The 18,407-nt window shown below is 41.8% G+C and overlaps 1 protein-coding gene across 2 annotated transcripts in view; it reads right to left on the minus strand.

Annotated features, from left to right (window-relative positions):
• Cul2 (cullin 2) overlaps nucleotides 1–18,407 on the minus strand; it is a 63,807-nt gene that overhangs the window by 26,277 nt on the left and 19,123 nt on the right. For both annotated transcript variants that reach the window (XM_076176088.1, XM_076176087.1), the window contains exons 5-11: nucleotides 17,007–17,197; nucleotides 14,863–15,029; nucleotides 13,053–13,284; nucleotides 7,607–7,785; nucleotides 7,289–7,496; nucleotides 4,957–5,103; nucleotides 4,573–4,650 (exon numbers count right to left, since the gene is read on the minus strand). In XM_076176088.1, coding sequence (XP_076032203.1) covers nucleotides 4,573–4,650; nucleotides 4,957–5,103; nucleotides 7,289–7,496; nucleotides 7,607–7,785; nucleotides 13,053–13,284; nucleotides 14,863–15,029; nucleotides 17,007–17,197 — 1,202 coding nt within the window. The remainder of the gene's footprint in view (nucleotides 1–4,572; nucleotides 4,651–4,956; nucleotides 5,104–7,288; nucleotides 7,497–7,606; nucleotides 7,786–13,052; nucleotides 13,285–14,862; nucleotides 15,030–17,006; nucleotides 17,198–18,407) is intronic.

The raw sequence follows: 18,407 nt of genomic DNA on the forward strand, positions 1-18,407 counted from the left end.
GAAGAGAAGTAAGTATACATACATATACCAAGGCTTTTTCCCCCTTACAAGGGATGTAGTCAAAAAGGAAAAGGCATAAAATCATTCCCACCCATTCCATCCCTCTATACACTCCACACCCCTCCACCCTCCCTCTTATCTTAGCACCTCCTGGATGACACGTCTTCCCTGCACCTTGTCCACTGTCCTGGGTCAGAAGCAGTGTCGCAAGACACAGCACATCCACGGCAAGGCCGCTTCATTAAATTGGCGACGCCCCCTCTCCGTTCCCTCATGCATAAAAGAAGACGGGGAGAAGTAAGCAAAGGAGGATTAGAGAAAAATATGAGTGGTGTATAAAAGCAAAATAAAATATAGAGGAGGCAAAAAAGAAGAGCAGATGTAAAATGGTGAGGAGAATGACAGATAATTTTGAAAGCAATAAAAAGATGTTTTGGAAGGAAATTGAGAGAGGAAGGGAGGCGAGTCGAGTAAGAAGAAAAAGTAAAAGGCACATATAGACATATGTTAATGGAAAAGGAGGCAGTAAGGGGAAGATAGGTGGAGTATTTTAGAGGGCTGTTAAATGTGGTGGAGGATAGGGAGGGATTGGTGGCAACAGTGCGAGGGACTAAGAAAATGACAGTGATGAGAGAGGAAAGTGGAGGAGAAATAAGAAAAGATGAGGTGCAAGTTGCTCTGAAAATGAAAAGAGAAAATAAGGCACCTGGGTTAGATGGGTGTCATGTGGAGTGCCTGATGAAGAGAGGTACAGTAATAGTGGACTGGCTAGTGAGGTTATTTAATGGAAGGGTAGAGTGCCAAAATACTAGTGGAGTGCCTGTACATTTCTGCTTTACAAGGGAAAAGAGGACAAATGTGAACATAATAGTTTCAGAGGAATCAGTTTGAGTGTATTTATGAAGGCTTATGAGTTTTAATTGATAGGATTAGGAGAGGAACAGAGGGAGTAATTGGTGAGGAACAGTATGATTTTAAGAAAGATAGGGATAGCATGGATTAGATTTCTGTAGTAAGATATGTGAGATAACTTTAACTAAAGTTAAGGATATTTTTTGGGCTTTTACGGATTTGGAAAAGGCTTATGACAGGAAGGCACTTTGGGAGGTTTTGCAGATATATGGGATTGGGGGAGAGTTAACAGCAGTCAAGAGTTTTTAAGAGAATAGTAGAGCCTGTGTTAGAATGGGAAATAGAGTGAGTGGTTTGAGGTAAAGGTAGGACATGGATGGGTTATGTTGCTGTGGCTGTACAATGTGTACATACTGTAGATGGGATAGTGCAGGGGGGGGGTAAAGGCAAGGGTAATGGGCAGGGGACTGGATACTGGTTAAAGAAAAATGGAGAAAAGTGGGAGGTGACCCAGTTGTTGTTTGCTGACAACACTGTGCTTGTGGCAGGATCAGAGAATGATTTAAAGGAAATAGTGATGGAGTTCACGAAGGTATGCAATAGGAGAAAGTTAAGGTAAATGTGGGTAAAAGCAAGGTGGTGAGATGTACAAGGGTAGAGGATGGCTTTGAGTTGGAGGTAAGTCTATAAGGAGAGAGGCTGGAGGAAGTGGATAGCTTTAGTTATTTGGGGTCACATAAGGCCGGAAAGGGAGGCACGGAGGTAGAGGTAAAATATAGATTAAGAGAAGCAAGTAAATGTTTTGGGGGATTAAAAATTGTCATGGGAAATATGCATCTGGGAATAGATACAAAGAGCAGATTGTATGAAGTGGTGACTGTGCCAACGGCTTTGTATGGAGGCAGAGATATGGAATTTAAAAGAGGCAGAGAGGAAGCTTGAATGTGTTTGAGATGAAATGTCTGAGAAGAATGGTAGGGGTTACTAGGTTGGATAGAGTGAGAATTGAGGTGAGTAGAGAGTAGGAGTGGAAAAGGAGATGGCAAATAGGGCTGATGAAAGAGTATTCGGATGGTTTGGATACATAGAAAGAATGAGTGAAGAAAGATTAGTAAAATAGGTGTGGAAGGCAGAGGTGGAGAGAGTGATTTTGAGGGGGCAACCAAGGATGAGATGGATGGATGGGGTGAAAGGGGCATTGAGCAAGAGGAGAATGTCTGTTGAGCAAGGAAAGGAGAGAGCAGGAGATAGGGGTGAATAGAGAATGACTGTGTATAGGTGATACTGTTGTGCAAGGGAGTAGCAGGGGATAGGGGGATAGGGAGTGCTTATGTGTGAATGATATTTTGATGCAGCAAGAAAGGATTTCTTCCCGTCTTCTCTTGTTTTGCATGAGGGGATGGAGAGGGGGAGTCACTGATTAACTGAAGCAGCCTTGCTGTGGATATACTGTCTTGCTTCATTGCTTTTGACCCTGGGTAGTGGGAGGGATACAGGTATGACCCATCATTCAGGAGGAGCTAAGATGGGATGGTGGATGGGAATTGGAATGGGTGGGAGTAGGTATGTGACTCTGACTTGGCTACCTCACTAGTGAAGAGGAAAAAGCTCTTGGTATATAGATAAATATGTACACACACACATGAAAAAAGAATACAAGGAAATTAGAAAAAATACAAAGAGCAAGGACAAAGTTGGCACCAACCCTCTCCAAATCAACAAACAAACAAAGATTATCCAAATTGGATCTACCAACTCTGGAACAAAGAAGAGAAAGAGGAGATCTGCTGACTACACACAGAATAATGAAAGGAATGAAAATCCTTGATAGGGATGATTTATTAAAATGGGACAATGTAAAAACAAGAGAACATGAAAAGAAACTCAAAAAGGATAACTATAGAAGAGATCTGGGAGGAAAAAAAAAAAAATCCCAAATGGAGTGCTGGTTACCTGGAATAAATTAGATAAGGAAACAGTGTGTGCAAATGCTATTCAAGATTTTAAGAAAAAACTTGATGCTGAAAGATACAAAGATGGGTCACCACAAGCATAGCTCCCTTCCTATATAATACAACTAGGTAAATATCTATATATGTATATGAAGGTGGTAAGGAAAAGATGGGTAGAGAACTGTTGAATGTGGAAGAGGTTAGTGAGTGACTGGTTGTGGCAGTGGAAGGAGCTAGGAAAATGACAAGGTTATAGATAAAGAGAGCTTTGAAAGTGATGAAAGGTGGTAGGGCACCTGGTTTGGAAGGGTGTCCTGCAAATTATCTGATGAAGGGTGAAACACTTATAATGGCCCTGGCTAGTGAGGTTGTTTAATGTGTGTGAGGGAGGGGAGGGTGCCAGAGGACTGGAGGAGTGTTTGCAAAGTTTCACTTTACAAAGGAAACGGAGACTAATGCAAATGTATAATCATTCTTGCATCTCTTGATCTAATGCGAGGGAGAGGAGGATGCCAGAGGATTGGAGGAGTGTTTGCAAAGTTCCATTTTACAAAGGAAAAGGAGACAAATGCAAATGTGTAATCATTCCTGCATCTCTTGATCTAATAGTTTCTCCCTTTCTCTATCTACCCCATGTCTTTTCTCTCTCCATTTTTGTAGAAATACATCTTTATTTTAACCAATAATTTGCTTGAAATTTCTTTCCTTTCAGTTTCAGTATGCATTTTTTCCATTTCCATATTTCTTAAGCAATTAAAAAAATTCCCATCTACTCTGCATGATGATCATACCTAGGACAGTTTGTTTCTGTGATTAGGCCTATTCTGTTATTCCATTTTAGTACTGCTTCTGTGCTGGAAGGTGACCTGACTGCAGTTGTGCTAGTGTGGTTCTTGTTTCTCTTGGGAGGGATTTTTCTGTAGAGTTAATGTCTCGAGGGGTTTGAGTAGGGAGTTTGGTGGTCAGTCTTGAAAAGTTCATTTTGTGAGACAATAGTTGCTTCCCAGGCTTCCCTTACCTAAACTATTATACATACATACATATACCAAGGCTTTTTCCCCCTTACAAGGAAGGTAGCCAAAAAGGAAAAGGCATAAAATCATTCCCACCCATTCCATCCCTGAATACACTCCACACCCCTCCACCCTCCCTCTTATCTTAGCACCTCCTGGATGACGGGTCATCCCTGCACCTTGTCCACTGCCCTGGGTCAGAAGCAGTGTTGCCAGACACAGCACATCCACAGCAAGGCCGCTTCATTAAATTATACCAATAGTATAATAATAATAATAACTGTTGCCTCAATTTTTTTTCATTGGAAACCCATAGCCCCATAATTCTTAGTATTAGTCTTAAAGTCCTTACAAAGACCTCTGTGAAGAATCACTGGATTGATCTCTGTTGTATTATAATTGTGGGTCTGTTTCTGTCACCAACTGGTAGAAGAAGAAGGAGGAGGATGAGGAGGAGGAGGAGGAGAGCAGTCATCAGTTGTCAGCTCTCCTTGCAGGAAAAAGTGGAAGAAAGGTAGTCAAGTTGAAAAAGATCTCTGGCCCTGTTTGGAAGCTACCTCCAGATTAAGATCAGAGTACTGAAGGAATCTAAGGACAAGTGGCAGAAAGATGACTCCAGTCTCACAGGAATACCATAATCACATTTTCATTACTGGTCCTTATACCTGTAATAGACTTCTGATTATTAGAAATTAACAAAATCAATACAATCAATAAAGTACAGCCCTTACATGTTCAATTTATAAAGTACTTACTGTTTGCACAGATTTTTCTAGTTCCTGTGGAACACTAAAAGGAGTTATTGATGTTTGCCCTAAGGGCCACGCACCAGCCTGAAAGTGTCAAACATTTCATGTTTTCATCTTTCAAAAGAATATATGAGTATACATTTTTTCACATATATCCAAATCACACTTCCTATAGAGTACATAATGAACAAAAATACTGTGAAGAGATAACTTGTGCATATCAATATAACTATGAAGATGCTTATTAGAAATTAAAAATATTTAATTTGAACTCAAAGAAAATCAAACTTAATAAATTCAGTTACACAATCTTACACAATTGTAATAATTAAACTATAACCAAGAAGAAATTGTTGTATACTCATCTTTCAAAGAACTTCAATAACTTACCTGAAGAACAACAATTGCAAAATTGATTCCCAAGTCTTTTTTATCTTTCTTGAGGAATTCATTAAACTTCTGATTTAAATCTGAACTAAGCGACATATCCGTAAACATTCTATGTAGTTTACTTGTAAATTCATAGCCACATGCTTGCTGAAAAAGTAAACAATATTCAAAGAAACAGCCCCAGTTGATTTCATTAAATGTAAACTACTAAAGCATTACAATATCATAGATCCCAGATAAGGGGGGGAAGAAGAAGAAATGGAAGAAGAAAAAGAAGAAGAAGAACACAAAGAAGAAAAAGTGATCTTAAGTATGCCTCCCGTTGAGTTATATTTATTTTTATTATCATTATTTCTCTTATCTTGGCACCTCCTGGATGACGGGTCATCCCTGCATCTTGTCCACTGCCCTGGGTCAGGAGCAGTGACTCAAGATGCAGCACATCCACAGCAAGGCTGCTTCATTAAATTGGCGACCCCCCTTCTTTGTCCCCTCATGCAAAAAAGGAGAAGATGGGGAGAAATCCCTTCGGGCTGTGTCAAAATGTCTTAAATTTTTTCTCTATATCTTCAGTGTAATTTTGCCGATTATGCATTTCTGTGGTTCATGGATATTCTCTTGTATGTAGGTAAATATCCTATACAAGGCAGAATAAGGAGATTACACTGGTGGCATTACACCTTATCTGAATGTGAATGTTGCAGAACTGTGTAGAGTTTATATCACATGGGTGCCACGCCATCCACACAAAGCTGTACCACGTGGGCCAGAAATTTCCAGGGCCACCACTTGACCAGGCAATTCGTGTCACGGCAACCCGCGCAGGACTCACACACAAAGCTGTACCACGTCCCCCCCCCCCCCCAAATCTACAGAGGGAGGGCATGGAGGAACTTGGGGGCACTATTTTGATGGCTGCCATCCGTGGCGGTCCACTTCTCCTTCCCCTCCCAGTTCTACAGGGGGGTTGTGATGGGTACTCCAGGAGTAGGACTCAGCACTCAACCAAGCAGGAGATCACAGCGATGAGCTGTGGGAGGACTCAGCATTCAACCCAACACGAGATCACAGCAACGAGCTGTGGGAGGACTCAGTGCTCAACCCGAGCAGGAGATCACAGTGACAAGCTGTGGGAGAACTTAGCACTCCACCAAGCAGGAGATCACAGCGACGAGCTGTGGGAGGACTCTTCAGCCACCCCCGAACAGGAAAGTGTATAGGAATTTATACTATTAGTATAGTTGTTGTCTTGTTAAAGCCATCATACTGGAGTTAATGTGTTGGTGTTATATACACTTGTTCAGATAAGATAGCTGTGTTATTGTTAATCCAAATAAAGCCACCACTGTGGTGTTGATGTGTTTCTCTCTTGCCTCTCAATGTATATATACAGAGTCTATTTATTCAAAAAGAACCTTGTAACAGTTTATATCGGGAAATGTTAATTTGTCCTTTGATCTTCAATGCCCAAACAAATTCCCCTAGGACTGCCCCAGAACTATTACCCCCTGGACCAGTGCATATAAAGGTACATCTCTTATGAAATCCAAACCACTGGACATGTCCCTCCAATATGATGTCTGTCCCATAATAGAAAATAGAGAATAATAGTAATAATAATTGTTGCCTAAAGTTTCAATGAGTGGAAAATTCAAGAGCCTCACAGTGGTTGGCAATGTTAGGTCCACCCATAAATCCATCTGGTAAGCAACTTTGGAATGATGTATGTTGTAGCAATGTGGGTCTGTTTCTATGTCACTGGCTGGAAGTAAGAAGATCTGTCATCTTTCCATATGTAAAAATGTATAAGAAACAAAGTTGAGCCCAGCCTGGAGACAGTGTTAGTAGCCCCTCAGGGTCGCACATGATTGAGGTGAGTGGGTTGATGGATTTTAAAAAAAAAGGTAGCTTTGCTGTCCATCTTGCAGGACCACAACAAGCAGGTACTTTCATTGTTCCCTAAAAATGGAGTGGAAACTATACACAAAAGTTCCATACTGAATAAACAGCAACTTTTCTTTAAATACTCTTAGCCATAACACTCATTGCAACACAATCTCTCCACATGACACATATAATTTCACAATTCTTTGAAATGATAACATTCTGATTACAAATGGTCAAGATCTACATGTTCCTAAGACACACACAAAACATCTTTTCTCCCTGAACATTCTTAATGCTGGCAATTCACTAACTACTGAAATATTTCTAGGAAAAAAGAAAAAAAAATATATATATACATGAATATACAACTTTTTCGCATTACATGTCCTGCAATGACCTAAACTTTCATCAAATCAAAATTCACCTAAAAAGAAATGATCTTTACCTTTAGCCTATTGATCATACTTTCTTCGGAGTCCATCGACTGAGATTGTTGTTGTATAAGCCGTTTGGCCAGCATTCGAGCATAGAACTTCTGAAAGACATCCTTATCATCTATGTACTTGAAAATTGTGATACTCTGTCCGAGCTTATCATCTACTTCACTTTCATTTAGCCCTTTGGTAGACTTTTTTAGCAAAGAATCACAGTATCTGTAACCAAAATGGAATGTTATCACATCTCATTTGATAAACATATTAATAAATATCACACTATTGTCTGGTTCATTTTCTCTGACAATTTTTTCTTTCCAATTAAATACCTTGCTAAGAGTTCTGGTGATCGACAACTTTGCTTTAGACTTGGTCTGTGGTTGACGACGGCTTCAAAGGCTTTGTCTAAAGCTCCTATAAACTGCTGGTCACTACGAAAAACTTCCCCTATCATGTTCTTGTATTTCTTATGAACCTGAAGTAAATTTTCTACAAACTGTGCTGGGATCTGAAAAGAGATTATATGAATGCAAAAACACCATCAACATTAAGCTATGATTTAAGATTGTTACATACTAATTCATCCTTTACAATCATAAACTACTAACAAACCCCCAGACTGGGGTATTGACTGAATAATTATACATAGTCAGTACTTCAGGGAGCTTTTCATTGTGGCAGTGGGAAATACTATGAGAATGACTGGTGGAAGATGACAATGATAGAGCTACAGCAAAAGTGGAGATACAAGAAGCATTGAAAGAGATGAAAGGTGGAAAGGCACCTGGACTGGATGGATATCATATGGAATATTTGACAAAAGGCAGAGTAGTAACAGTGGAAGGGCTGGTGATTTTTCAACATGCATCTATTGGAGTAAAGCACAAGGTAAAGGAGGCAAAGAGGGGAGATGTGAAATGGGGTAAGAGTATGACAGAAGATTTTGTAAGTAATAAAAAGATGTTTTGGAAAGAAATTAAGAGAGGAAGAGGAGGTGAATCAAGTAGAGAAGAAAAGGTAAAAGGTGTAGATGGAGAGATGATAATGGAAAAGAAGGCAGTAAGGGGAAGATGGGCAGAGTATTTTAGGGAGTTGCTAAATGTAAAGGAGAATAGGAAGGGAAAGATAGTTGCATTGGGAAGTCCTAAGAAAATGACCGTGATGAGTGAGGAAAATGGAGGAGAAATAAGGAAGGATGAAGTGAAGGCAGTTGTTAAGATGATGAGAGCAGATAAGGTACCTGGTCTGGATGGATGCCATGCAGAATGTCTAAAAAAAGGAGGTACAGTGATGGTGGACTGGCTGGTGAGGTTATTTAATGTTTGCTGGAGAGAAGGTAGAGTGCCGGAGGACTGGGATTGCCTGTATAGTTCCACTTTACAAGGGAAAAGGGGACAAGTGTGTGTGTAGTAATTTCAGAGGGATTAGCTTGTTAAGTGTAGTTGGGAAGGCTTATGGGAGGATCTTGATTGAGAGGATTAGGAGAGGAACAAAGAAAGTGATTGGCAAGGAGCAGTGTGGATTTAGGACAGGTAGAGGTTGCATAGATCAGATTTTTGTGGTAAGACAAATATGTGAGAAAGCTATAGAAAAAGGTAAGGATGTTTTTTGGGCTTTTATGGATCTGGAATAAGCTTATGACAGGGTAGACAGGAAGGCACTGTGGGAGGTCCTGCAGATATACGGGATAGGAGGAAAGCTTCTAGGAGCTGTCAAGAGTTTTTACGAGAGTAGTAGAGCATGTGTCAGGATTAGAAATGGAGAGAGTGAGTGGTTCGAGGTGAAGGTGGGATTTCATCAGGGATGTGTTATGTTGTCCTGGCTGTTCAACTTATACATGGATGGGGTGGTGCGAGAGGTAAATGCAAGGGTGGTGGGTCAGGGATTGGAGATGGTTAAAGAAAATAGAGAAAAGTGGGAGGTGAGCCAGTTGTTGTTTGCGGATGACACTGTGCTTGTAGCAGAATCAGAGGAGGGAATGAGGAAGTTGGTGACAGAGTTTGGGAGAGTGTGTGAAAGAGGAAAGTTGAAGATAAATGTGGGTAAATGTAGGGTGATGAGATGTACAAGGGGTGAAAGTGGCAGTAGACTGGATGTGAGTATAAAGGGAGAGCGACTGGAGGAAGTGGATAGTTTTAGATACTTGGGTGCAAATGTGGCAGGAAAGGGTGGAGTGGAGGCAGAGTTAGAATGTAGATTAAGAGAAGCGAGTAAATGCCTTGGTGGATGAAAGAGTGTAATGAGGAATAGACATTTGGGAATGAATGCTAAGAGGAGATTGTATGAAGGAGTGATTGTGCCAACAGCACTGTATAGGGCAGAAACATGGAACATAAGAGAGGAAGAGAGAAGGAAGTTTGAATGTGTTTGAGATGTCTGAGAAGTATGATAGGGGTTACTAGGCTGGATAGAGTGAGAAAGGAGGAGGTGAGGAGAACAGGTGGTAAGGGAGTTGGGAGATAGGGTGGATGAAAGAGTATTAGGATGGTTTGGACACATGGAAAGAATGAGTGAAGAAAGACTAGTAAAAGAAGTATAGAAGGCAGATGTGGAGGGAGTGAACATGAGGGGGCAACCTAGGATGAGATGGATGGATGGGGTGAAAGGGGCTTTGGGTAAGAGGGGAATGTCTGTATATGGATGATGTTGTGATGCATGAGGAGGAATAAATGGGGGGATGGGGGGGTGAGGTAGTATGTTTGAGAAAAATTTGATGCGGCACGAAGGGATTTCTCCCTGCCTTCTCCTTTTCTGCTTGAGGGGACGGAGAAGGGGGGTCGCCGATTTAATGAAGCGGCCTTACTGTGGATGTGCTGTGTCTTGCGACACTGCCTCTGACCCAGGGCAGTGGACAAGATGCAGGGATGACCCGTCATCCAGGAGGTGCCAAGATAAGAGGGAGGGTGGAGGGGAGTGGAGTGTATTAGGGATGGAATGGGTGGGAATGGTTTTTATGCCTTTTTATTTTTGGCTACCTCCCTTTGGTATATGTATATATGTACTAATGTTCTGGTTGAAGTCCTCTTCCCACTACTGGCTCTCCTCCTGCTTCCCTCTATTCTCACTCACCAACTCTGAGCCTCTACCTAGCACTCTCACATTTACCTTCTTTATCACCCTATCTAGTGTCTTGCGACACTGCTTCTGACCCAGGGCAGTGGACAGGATGCAGGGATGACTTGTCATCCAGGAGGTGCCAAGATAGGATGGAGGGAGGAGGGTGGATGGGAGTGGAATATATGGGAAATGAAATGGGTGGGAGGGATTTCTATGCCTTTTTCTTTTTGGCTACCCTCCGTGTAAGGGGGAAAAACCCTTTGGTATATGAATGTATGTATGTACCACCCTATCTAAATATATATTGAACAACCTCATATAGCCCCCTTCACCTAAAACCATTCACTCTATTTCCAACCTTCACACAAGCTCTACTACACACATACATACATATACCAAGGATTTTTATCCCTTACAAGGGAGATAGCCGAAGTCAAAGGCATAAATCCACTCCCACCCATTTCATCCCCTACATACTCCACTCTCATTCACCATCCCTCCCTCCCACTTTTCTTGGCTCCTCCTGGATGAATGGCCATATCTGCATTTCACCCACTGCCCTGGGTCAGAAGCAATGCAGCAAGACACAGCACATCCACAGCAAGGGTGTTTCATTTAACCAGCAACACCCCCTCTCTACCTCCTCATGCAGAAAAAGAGAAGACAGGGAGAAATCCCTTTGAGCTGCATTAAAATATTATTCACACATGTTCCCTCACCCTCCATCCCCCAACCACCCCCTTCCCTGTACCACAGCATTATCCATATATAACCATTTTCCACTCATCTCTATCTTCTGTCTTCTCCCTTCCTTCCTCAACAGACACTCCCCTCTTTCCCAATGCCTCTTTTACTCCATACATCCATCTCATCCATGGTCACTCCCTCATGTTCACTCCCTCCACCTCTGCCTTCCACACTTCTTTTACTAATCTTTTAATGCTCATTCTTTCCATGTGTCCAAACCATCCCAATATTTTTTCATCAATCCTATCTCCCAACTTCCTTTCCATCCCTGCTCACCTCCTCGTTTCTCACTCAATCCTGCCTTGTAACCTCTATCATGCTTCTCAGGCATTTCATATCAAATACATTCAAACTCCTCCTCTCTTATGTTCCATGTTTCTCCCCCATACAGTGCTGTCAGAACAATCACTCCTTCATACAATCTACTCTTAACATCCATTACCAAATGTCTATTTCTCATTACAATTTCTAATCCCTCAAGGCGTTTACTTGCTTCTCTCATTCTACATTCTACCTCTACCTCCACTCCTCCCTTTCCCACTACATTTGCACCCAAGTATCTAAAACCATCCACCTCCTCCAGTCTCTCTCCCTTAATACTTCCAGTTTGCTGCCATCCTTTTCCCTTGTGTATGTCATCACTTTACTTTTACCCACATTTATCTTCAGCTTCCTTCTTTTGCACACCTTACCAAACTCCGTTACTAACTTCCTCAATCCCTCCTCTGATCCTGTTACAAGTGTAATGTTGTCACCAAACAACAACAGGCTTATGTCCCACTTTACATTTTCTTTAACCATCTCCAATTCCTGGCCCATTACTCCTGCATTTACCTCTTGCAACACTCCATCCATGTATTCATTGAACACCCAAGATGACATAACACACCCTTGGTGAAGTCCCACCTTCACCTCAAACCACTCCCTCTCTCCATTTCTAATTCTAACACTGGCTCTAGTACTCTCGTAAAAATTCTTAACTGCTCTTAACAGCTTTCCTCCTATCCCATATATTTGCAATACCTCCCACAGTGCTGTCCTGTTTACCCTGTCATAAGCCTTTTCCAAATCCATAAAGGCTCAAAAAACATCCTTACCTTTTCCTAAAGCTTTCTCACATATCTTATCATAAAAATCTGATCCATGCAACCCCTACCTGTCCTAAACCCACACTGTTCCTTACCAATTACTCCCTCTGATCCTCTCCTAATCCTGTCAATCAAAACCCTCCCATATGACTTTCCAAGTAGATTCAACAAACTGATCCCTCTGAATCAACTACACACATACTTGTCCCCTTTTCCCTTGTAAAGTGGAACTATAGACACTCCTCCAGTCCTTCAGTACTCTACCCTCTTTTTGACAAATATCAAACAACTTCACCAGCCAGTTCACCAGCACTGTACACCCCTTTTACAGACACTCTGCATGGTACCCATCCAACCCAGGTGCCTTACCTACTCTAATCATTTTAATAACTGCTTTCACCTCATCTTTCCTTATTTCTCCTCCATTTTCTTCACTCATCACTGTCATTTTCTTAGCGCTTCCCACTGCAACTACCTTTCCCTCCCTATCCTCCTTCACATTTAGCAACTCCCTAAAATACTCTTCCCATCTTCCTCTTAGTGCTGTCTCTTCCATTATCATCTCTCCAACTGCACCATTTACCTTTTCTTTTGATTTGCCTCCTGTTCCTCTCTAAGTTTCTTTCTAAAACATTTTTTTATTACTTTCAAAAAAATTTCTGTCATACTTTTACACCATTTCACACCTGCTCTCCTCTTTGCCTCCTTTATCTTATGCTTTAATTCTCTTCTCTTTTCTTTGTACCTTGATGATGATGATGATTACTGTTCATTTGCTGATTAAGTGGCTATGATATACAAAGAAGGCTTTAAATATCTAATGTATTCAATACATATAATTACAATCATTAAACAAATACAGAGATAATAGAAAAAAACTTACATTATCACCCTTCAGGGTTGTGATGGCATGCAGTCCGTTCTGACGAATATGTTCTTGAACTACCTTGATGAGAGTAGAGAGACCATGGGGGACAGGCTTGAGTAGCTCGTACATGTTGGAAAGATCGACACTACGTTCTTGACTAACCATAGCCCCACATTCTGCATGTACTGTTGACAGGTGGTCTGCTACCATACGATCTTGCACCTCTTTAAGAACTCGTTGGTGGGAGCTGAAAACCCATTTAGAGATATTAATGCCACATTATGGGTAAACATAGGGGCCACCATTTTTTTCCCCCCAAATAGAACAAGTTCTACAGAGTAAGATGGGAGAACCTCCTTTACATCCCCATCACAGTTGTTACTTTCATTCCTCTTCATTTATATAATTTGAAGATTGCAGCTCGTTTTTTTATTCAGTAATACTGCCAGTCTGAGGTGATGGAAGACAGAAGATATGGGTGAATGGAGAATGGTTGTGTATGGATGATACTGTGATGCATGAAAGGGAGTGTGTAGAGGATGGGGACTATGTGTTAAAAATATATTGACACAGCCCAAAGAGATTGTTCATTAAATTCTCCCTTTCTGCATTAGGGGATGGAGAGGGGGTTGCCAATTCAATGAAGCGGCCTTGCTGTGGATGTGCTGTGTCTTTAGACACTGCTTCTGATCCTGGGCAGTGGACGAGATAGAGGGATGATCCATCATCTAGGAGCCCAGATAAGACGGAGGGAGGGGGGTGGATGGAAGGAGAGTATATGGGAATGGAATGGGTGGGAGTGGATTTTATGCCTTTGTTTTTTGGCTACCTCCCTTGTAAGGGGGAGAGAGCCTTTGGTATGTATGTAGTTGCAGCTGAGTAACCCCTGAATTTTGTGAACTAGCTTGTGTTTTCTGTGTTTATTATTACTCAGAGGGAAAGAGAATGAGTAATACAGCAGTGACTTTATATTTCAAAATACAAGTATTGTGATGCATCATTGTACATGAGGCATCTGATACTGTGCACAATTACAGAGATCTGGAAAAAGTTCCCACACAGAGTGATAGATACTTGGAACAAATTGGACAAAGAAACAGTGTGTGCAAACACTATTCAAGATTTTAAGAAAAAACTTGAGGCTGAGAGATACAAAGGCGGGTCACCCCGAGCATAGCTCCTTTCCCGTATAATACAACAAGGTAAATACAAGAATTTGACTCATATTGAAGAGATTAAGATAGGCTGGGGAGGTGATTCTCTCCAACATCCATATTAGGCATCATTCATTGTATCTGTATCACCAACAAAAATACTAATATTAACACATTCCATACTAGGTTACACTTATCCTTTTGTGGCATCCACCAGGCTACTTGGTCTATATTTGTAGAGACCTTCATTAGAAAACAAGTTATACCCTAGTTGTAGTATCTTGATTAATCCCTCCCATACTGTTTGGCATTTTTACTATTACTGATATTACTATCAAGATGTTTCACTCAAGCTGTGTGTAAACCCTTTGGTAACATACATATACCAAAGGCTTTTTCCCCCTACAAGGGGGGGTAGCCAGTATACAAGTTTAAGTACCACTGCATACCTGGGGAAAGACAAGGTGGACAAGGTGGACAAGGTGCAGGGATGACCCGTCATCCAGGAGGTGCTAAGATAAGGGGGAAGAGGGAGGGTGGAGGGGTGTGGAGTGTATTAAGGGATGGAATGGGTGGGAATGATTTTATGCCTTTTCCTTTTTGGCTACCTCCCTTGTAAGGGGGAAAAAGCCTTGGTATATGTATGTATATATGTATGTATGTATGCATACCTGGGGGGTAGGAACTTCGTGGCCCTGAGTTCTTCATCGGTAAGTCTTCCCATTACACGTTCCATGTATTGGGAAACATTACAATCTTGTAGTAATGCTGAAGCTTCTTTTCTATAGAAAGAGCCAGTTTCTTTTAAAAGGGCTCCTTCGAAGATGCTTTCATAAAGCTACAACAAAAAGAAAATCAAAACAATGAGTAAATTAGTAATAGCACAATTCATAAAATTGTATTTCACACAAAATTATACAATATTCTCCAATATAACACAATACTGTCAAATGGAGGAAATTAATAGTGAACTAATAAATATGTAAGTCTTAAAAACTATAAATAATTTTTAGTTATGTTAGAAATGATGTGAAAGAAGGAAGGTGAAGACAAATGTGAAGAAAGACTAGTAAAGGAGGTATGGAAGGCAGATGTGGAGGGAGTGAACATGAGGGGACGTCCTAGGATGAGATGGATGGATGGGGTGAAGGGGGCTTTGGGGAAGAGGGGAATGTCTGTTGAGGAAGGACAGGAGAGGACAGAAGACAGGGGTGAATGGAGAATGGTTGTATATGGAAGATGTTGTGATGCATGAGGTGGAATGGATTGGGGGATGGGGGGTGAGGTAGTGTGTGTGAGCAAAATTTCGACCCAGCCCGAAGGGATTTCTCCCCGTCCTCTCCTTCATATGGGGTGACGGAGAGGGGGGGTCGCCGATTTAATGAAGCGGCCTTGCTGTGGATGTGCTGTGTCTTGCGACACTGCTTCTGACCCAGGGCAGTGGACAGGGTGCAGGGATGACCCGTCATCTGGGAGGTGCTAAGATGGGAGGGAGGGTGGAGGGGTGTGGAGTGTTTTCAGGGATGGAATGGGTGGGAATGATTTTATGCCTTTTCCTTTTTGGCTACCTCCCTAGTAAGGGGGAAAAAGCCTTGGTATATGTATGTATGTGTAAAAGTAAGGTGATGAGATGTACAAGGGGAGAGAGTGACAGCAGACTAGAAGTGAGCATTAAGGGTGAAAGACTGGAAGAAGTGGATAGTTTTAGATACTTGGGTGCAAATGTGGCAGGAAAGGGAGAAGTGTGGGTGGAGGTACAATGTAGATTGAGAGAAGCGAGTAAATGTCTTGGTGGATTGAAAAGTGTAATGAGAAATACATCTGGGAATGGATGCTAAGAGGAGGTTATATGAAGGAGTGATTGTGCCAACAGCATTGTATGGGACAGAAACATGGAATATGAGAGAGGAAGAGGGAGGGAGTTTGAATTTGTTTGAGATGAAATGTCTGAGAAGCATGATAGGGGTTACTAGGCTGGATGGGGTGAGAAATGAGGAGGTGAGGAGGAGAACAGGGGTGGAAAGGGAGATAGGGTTGAGGAAAGAGTATTAGGATGGTTTGGACACATGGAAAGAATGAGTGAAGAAAGATTAGTAAAAGAAGTGTGGAAGGCAGAGGTGGAAGGAGTGAATATGAGGGGGCATCCTAGGATGAGATGGATGGATGGGGTGAAAGGGGCATTACAAAAGAGAGGAATATCTGTGGAGGAAGGACGGGAGAGGACAGAAGATAGGGGTGAATGGAGAGGGGTTGTGTATAGATGATGCTGTGATGCATGAGGGGGAGTGGGTGGGGGATGGGGGGTGACGAAGTATGTATGAGAAAAAAAAATTTTATGAAGCCCAAAGGAATTTCTCCCAGTCTTCTCCTTTTCTGTATGGGGGGACGGAGAGGGGGGGGGTCGCCAAATTTATGAAGCATCCTTCCTATGGATGTGCTGTGTCTTGCGACACTGTTTCTGACCCAGGGCAGTGGACAGGATGCAGGGATAACCCGTCATCCAGGAGGTGCCAAGATAAGAGGGAGAGAGGAGGGTGGAGGGGAGTGGAATATATAGGAAATGGAATGGGTGGGAGTGGTTTCTATGCCTTTTTCTTAGGAGGAAAAAGCTTTTGGTATATGTATGTAGAAATGATGTATAAAGTAAAAAAAATATATAAATAAATAAAATAAATCAAATAAAATCCACTGGCATCAACTACTCAATGACAAGAAAGAAAGAATACCAGGTAAAGATGAGAGAAGAAAGAAGTATGGGATGTGGTGAAGGGTAAAGGAGAAACAGGAGTACATACATATACCAAGGGCTTGTTACCTGTAAACTAGTTTTCTTCTTATACATATTAACATCCACAAAGGAATGAATAACTCCCTTAATGGTAGAATTGGGAGAATTTGAAGCTGCCATGACTCGATCTTGTCGAATCCCTTCCAGCAATACTGACACTAGACGATCTTGAAGTGGTGTGATCATCTCCCTCTGCCACATTTCTAGCCCTAGTTCACCTACAGGGAAGAAGAAAAAGAATTATGCTGATGTTGTGAAATCAGAGATGAAAATTATCTATCTATATATACCATCCAGCCCTTCTAAATTACCAGAGGTGGATGGATGAATGCAGTGTGGATATATGCCCAGGATGTAAGATTTCACCTCATACTAATCAACACATTAAAGAATCCTCTCTCCCACAAAAGGACAGAGTCCACTTGGCCAGACTGCGGTGCGGTCACCACCCAGCACTTCTAAGCTACCAGAAGAGGCTGGATGACCGCATTGTGAACAGCTGCCCAGGATGTAACACTTCACCCCATACCATACAACACATAATGGAAGACTGCATTATACACAATCATGCACGCAAACAACACAACATACGCTCTATAAAGGATTTGTGGGAAAACCCAGTTTCGGCTATGGCATTCCTTGGGGAGACGGGACTGCTCGGACAGACAGTCTAGGGAACGACAACAACAACAACAACACATTACAGAAGACTGTATTGTACATAATTATGCATACCAACAACAAAACATACACTCTATAGAGGATTTATGGGAAAACCCCTACTCCAGCCATTGTGTTCCTAAGAGAAACAGGACGGCTTTGCCAGACAGCCTAAGGAATGGCATTACCATTATCATCATCATCCCCTCTATAAAGGTGGTCACTGATGTCAGGCACCCATTCCCACCCACTGTTTCCCTCTCATCTTCACTCATCGTGTATGAAGGGTTATTCCTGCCTCCTGACCACTGCCCAGGTCATAAGCAATGCAGCAAGACAATACATCCACAGTAGGACTGCTTCACTTACACGGCAACACTCCCTCCTTGTCCCCTCATGTGGAAAATGGAGAAGACAGGGAGAAATCCCTTCAGGCTGCATCAAAATATCATCCATACACAGCTATTCTCCACTCTCACCTATCTACTACCTTCTCAAACAATTATATTCAAACTTCCAGATCGTGTTAACCTTTTAACTTCAATAAACATATATGGTAAACCCTAGCTATACCAAACCTTGTTACAGCCACGAGTTGACCATTCATTTGATATATCAAACAGGGTCAGTATATGCGGGGTAAGTTTCAGTATAGATGGTGGGTGTATGGAAAATCTAAATACGTATGTACATACTTTTGGTTATAACAACCAAGCCTTCCCCCAAATTAGTTCAATATATCAAGAGCTTCCTGTAACTGATACAATG

Source organism: Oratosquilla oratoria, chromosome 38 (genome assembly GCF_046742065.1).
Source record: "Oratosquilla oratoria isolate Oo_2021 chromosome 38, ASM4674206v1, whole genome shotgun sequence".
NCBI classification, from domain to species: Eukaryota; Metazoa; Arthropoda; class Malacostraca; order Stomatopoda; family Squillidae; genus Oratosquilla; species Oratosquilla oratoria.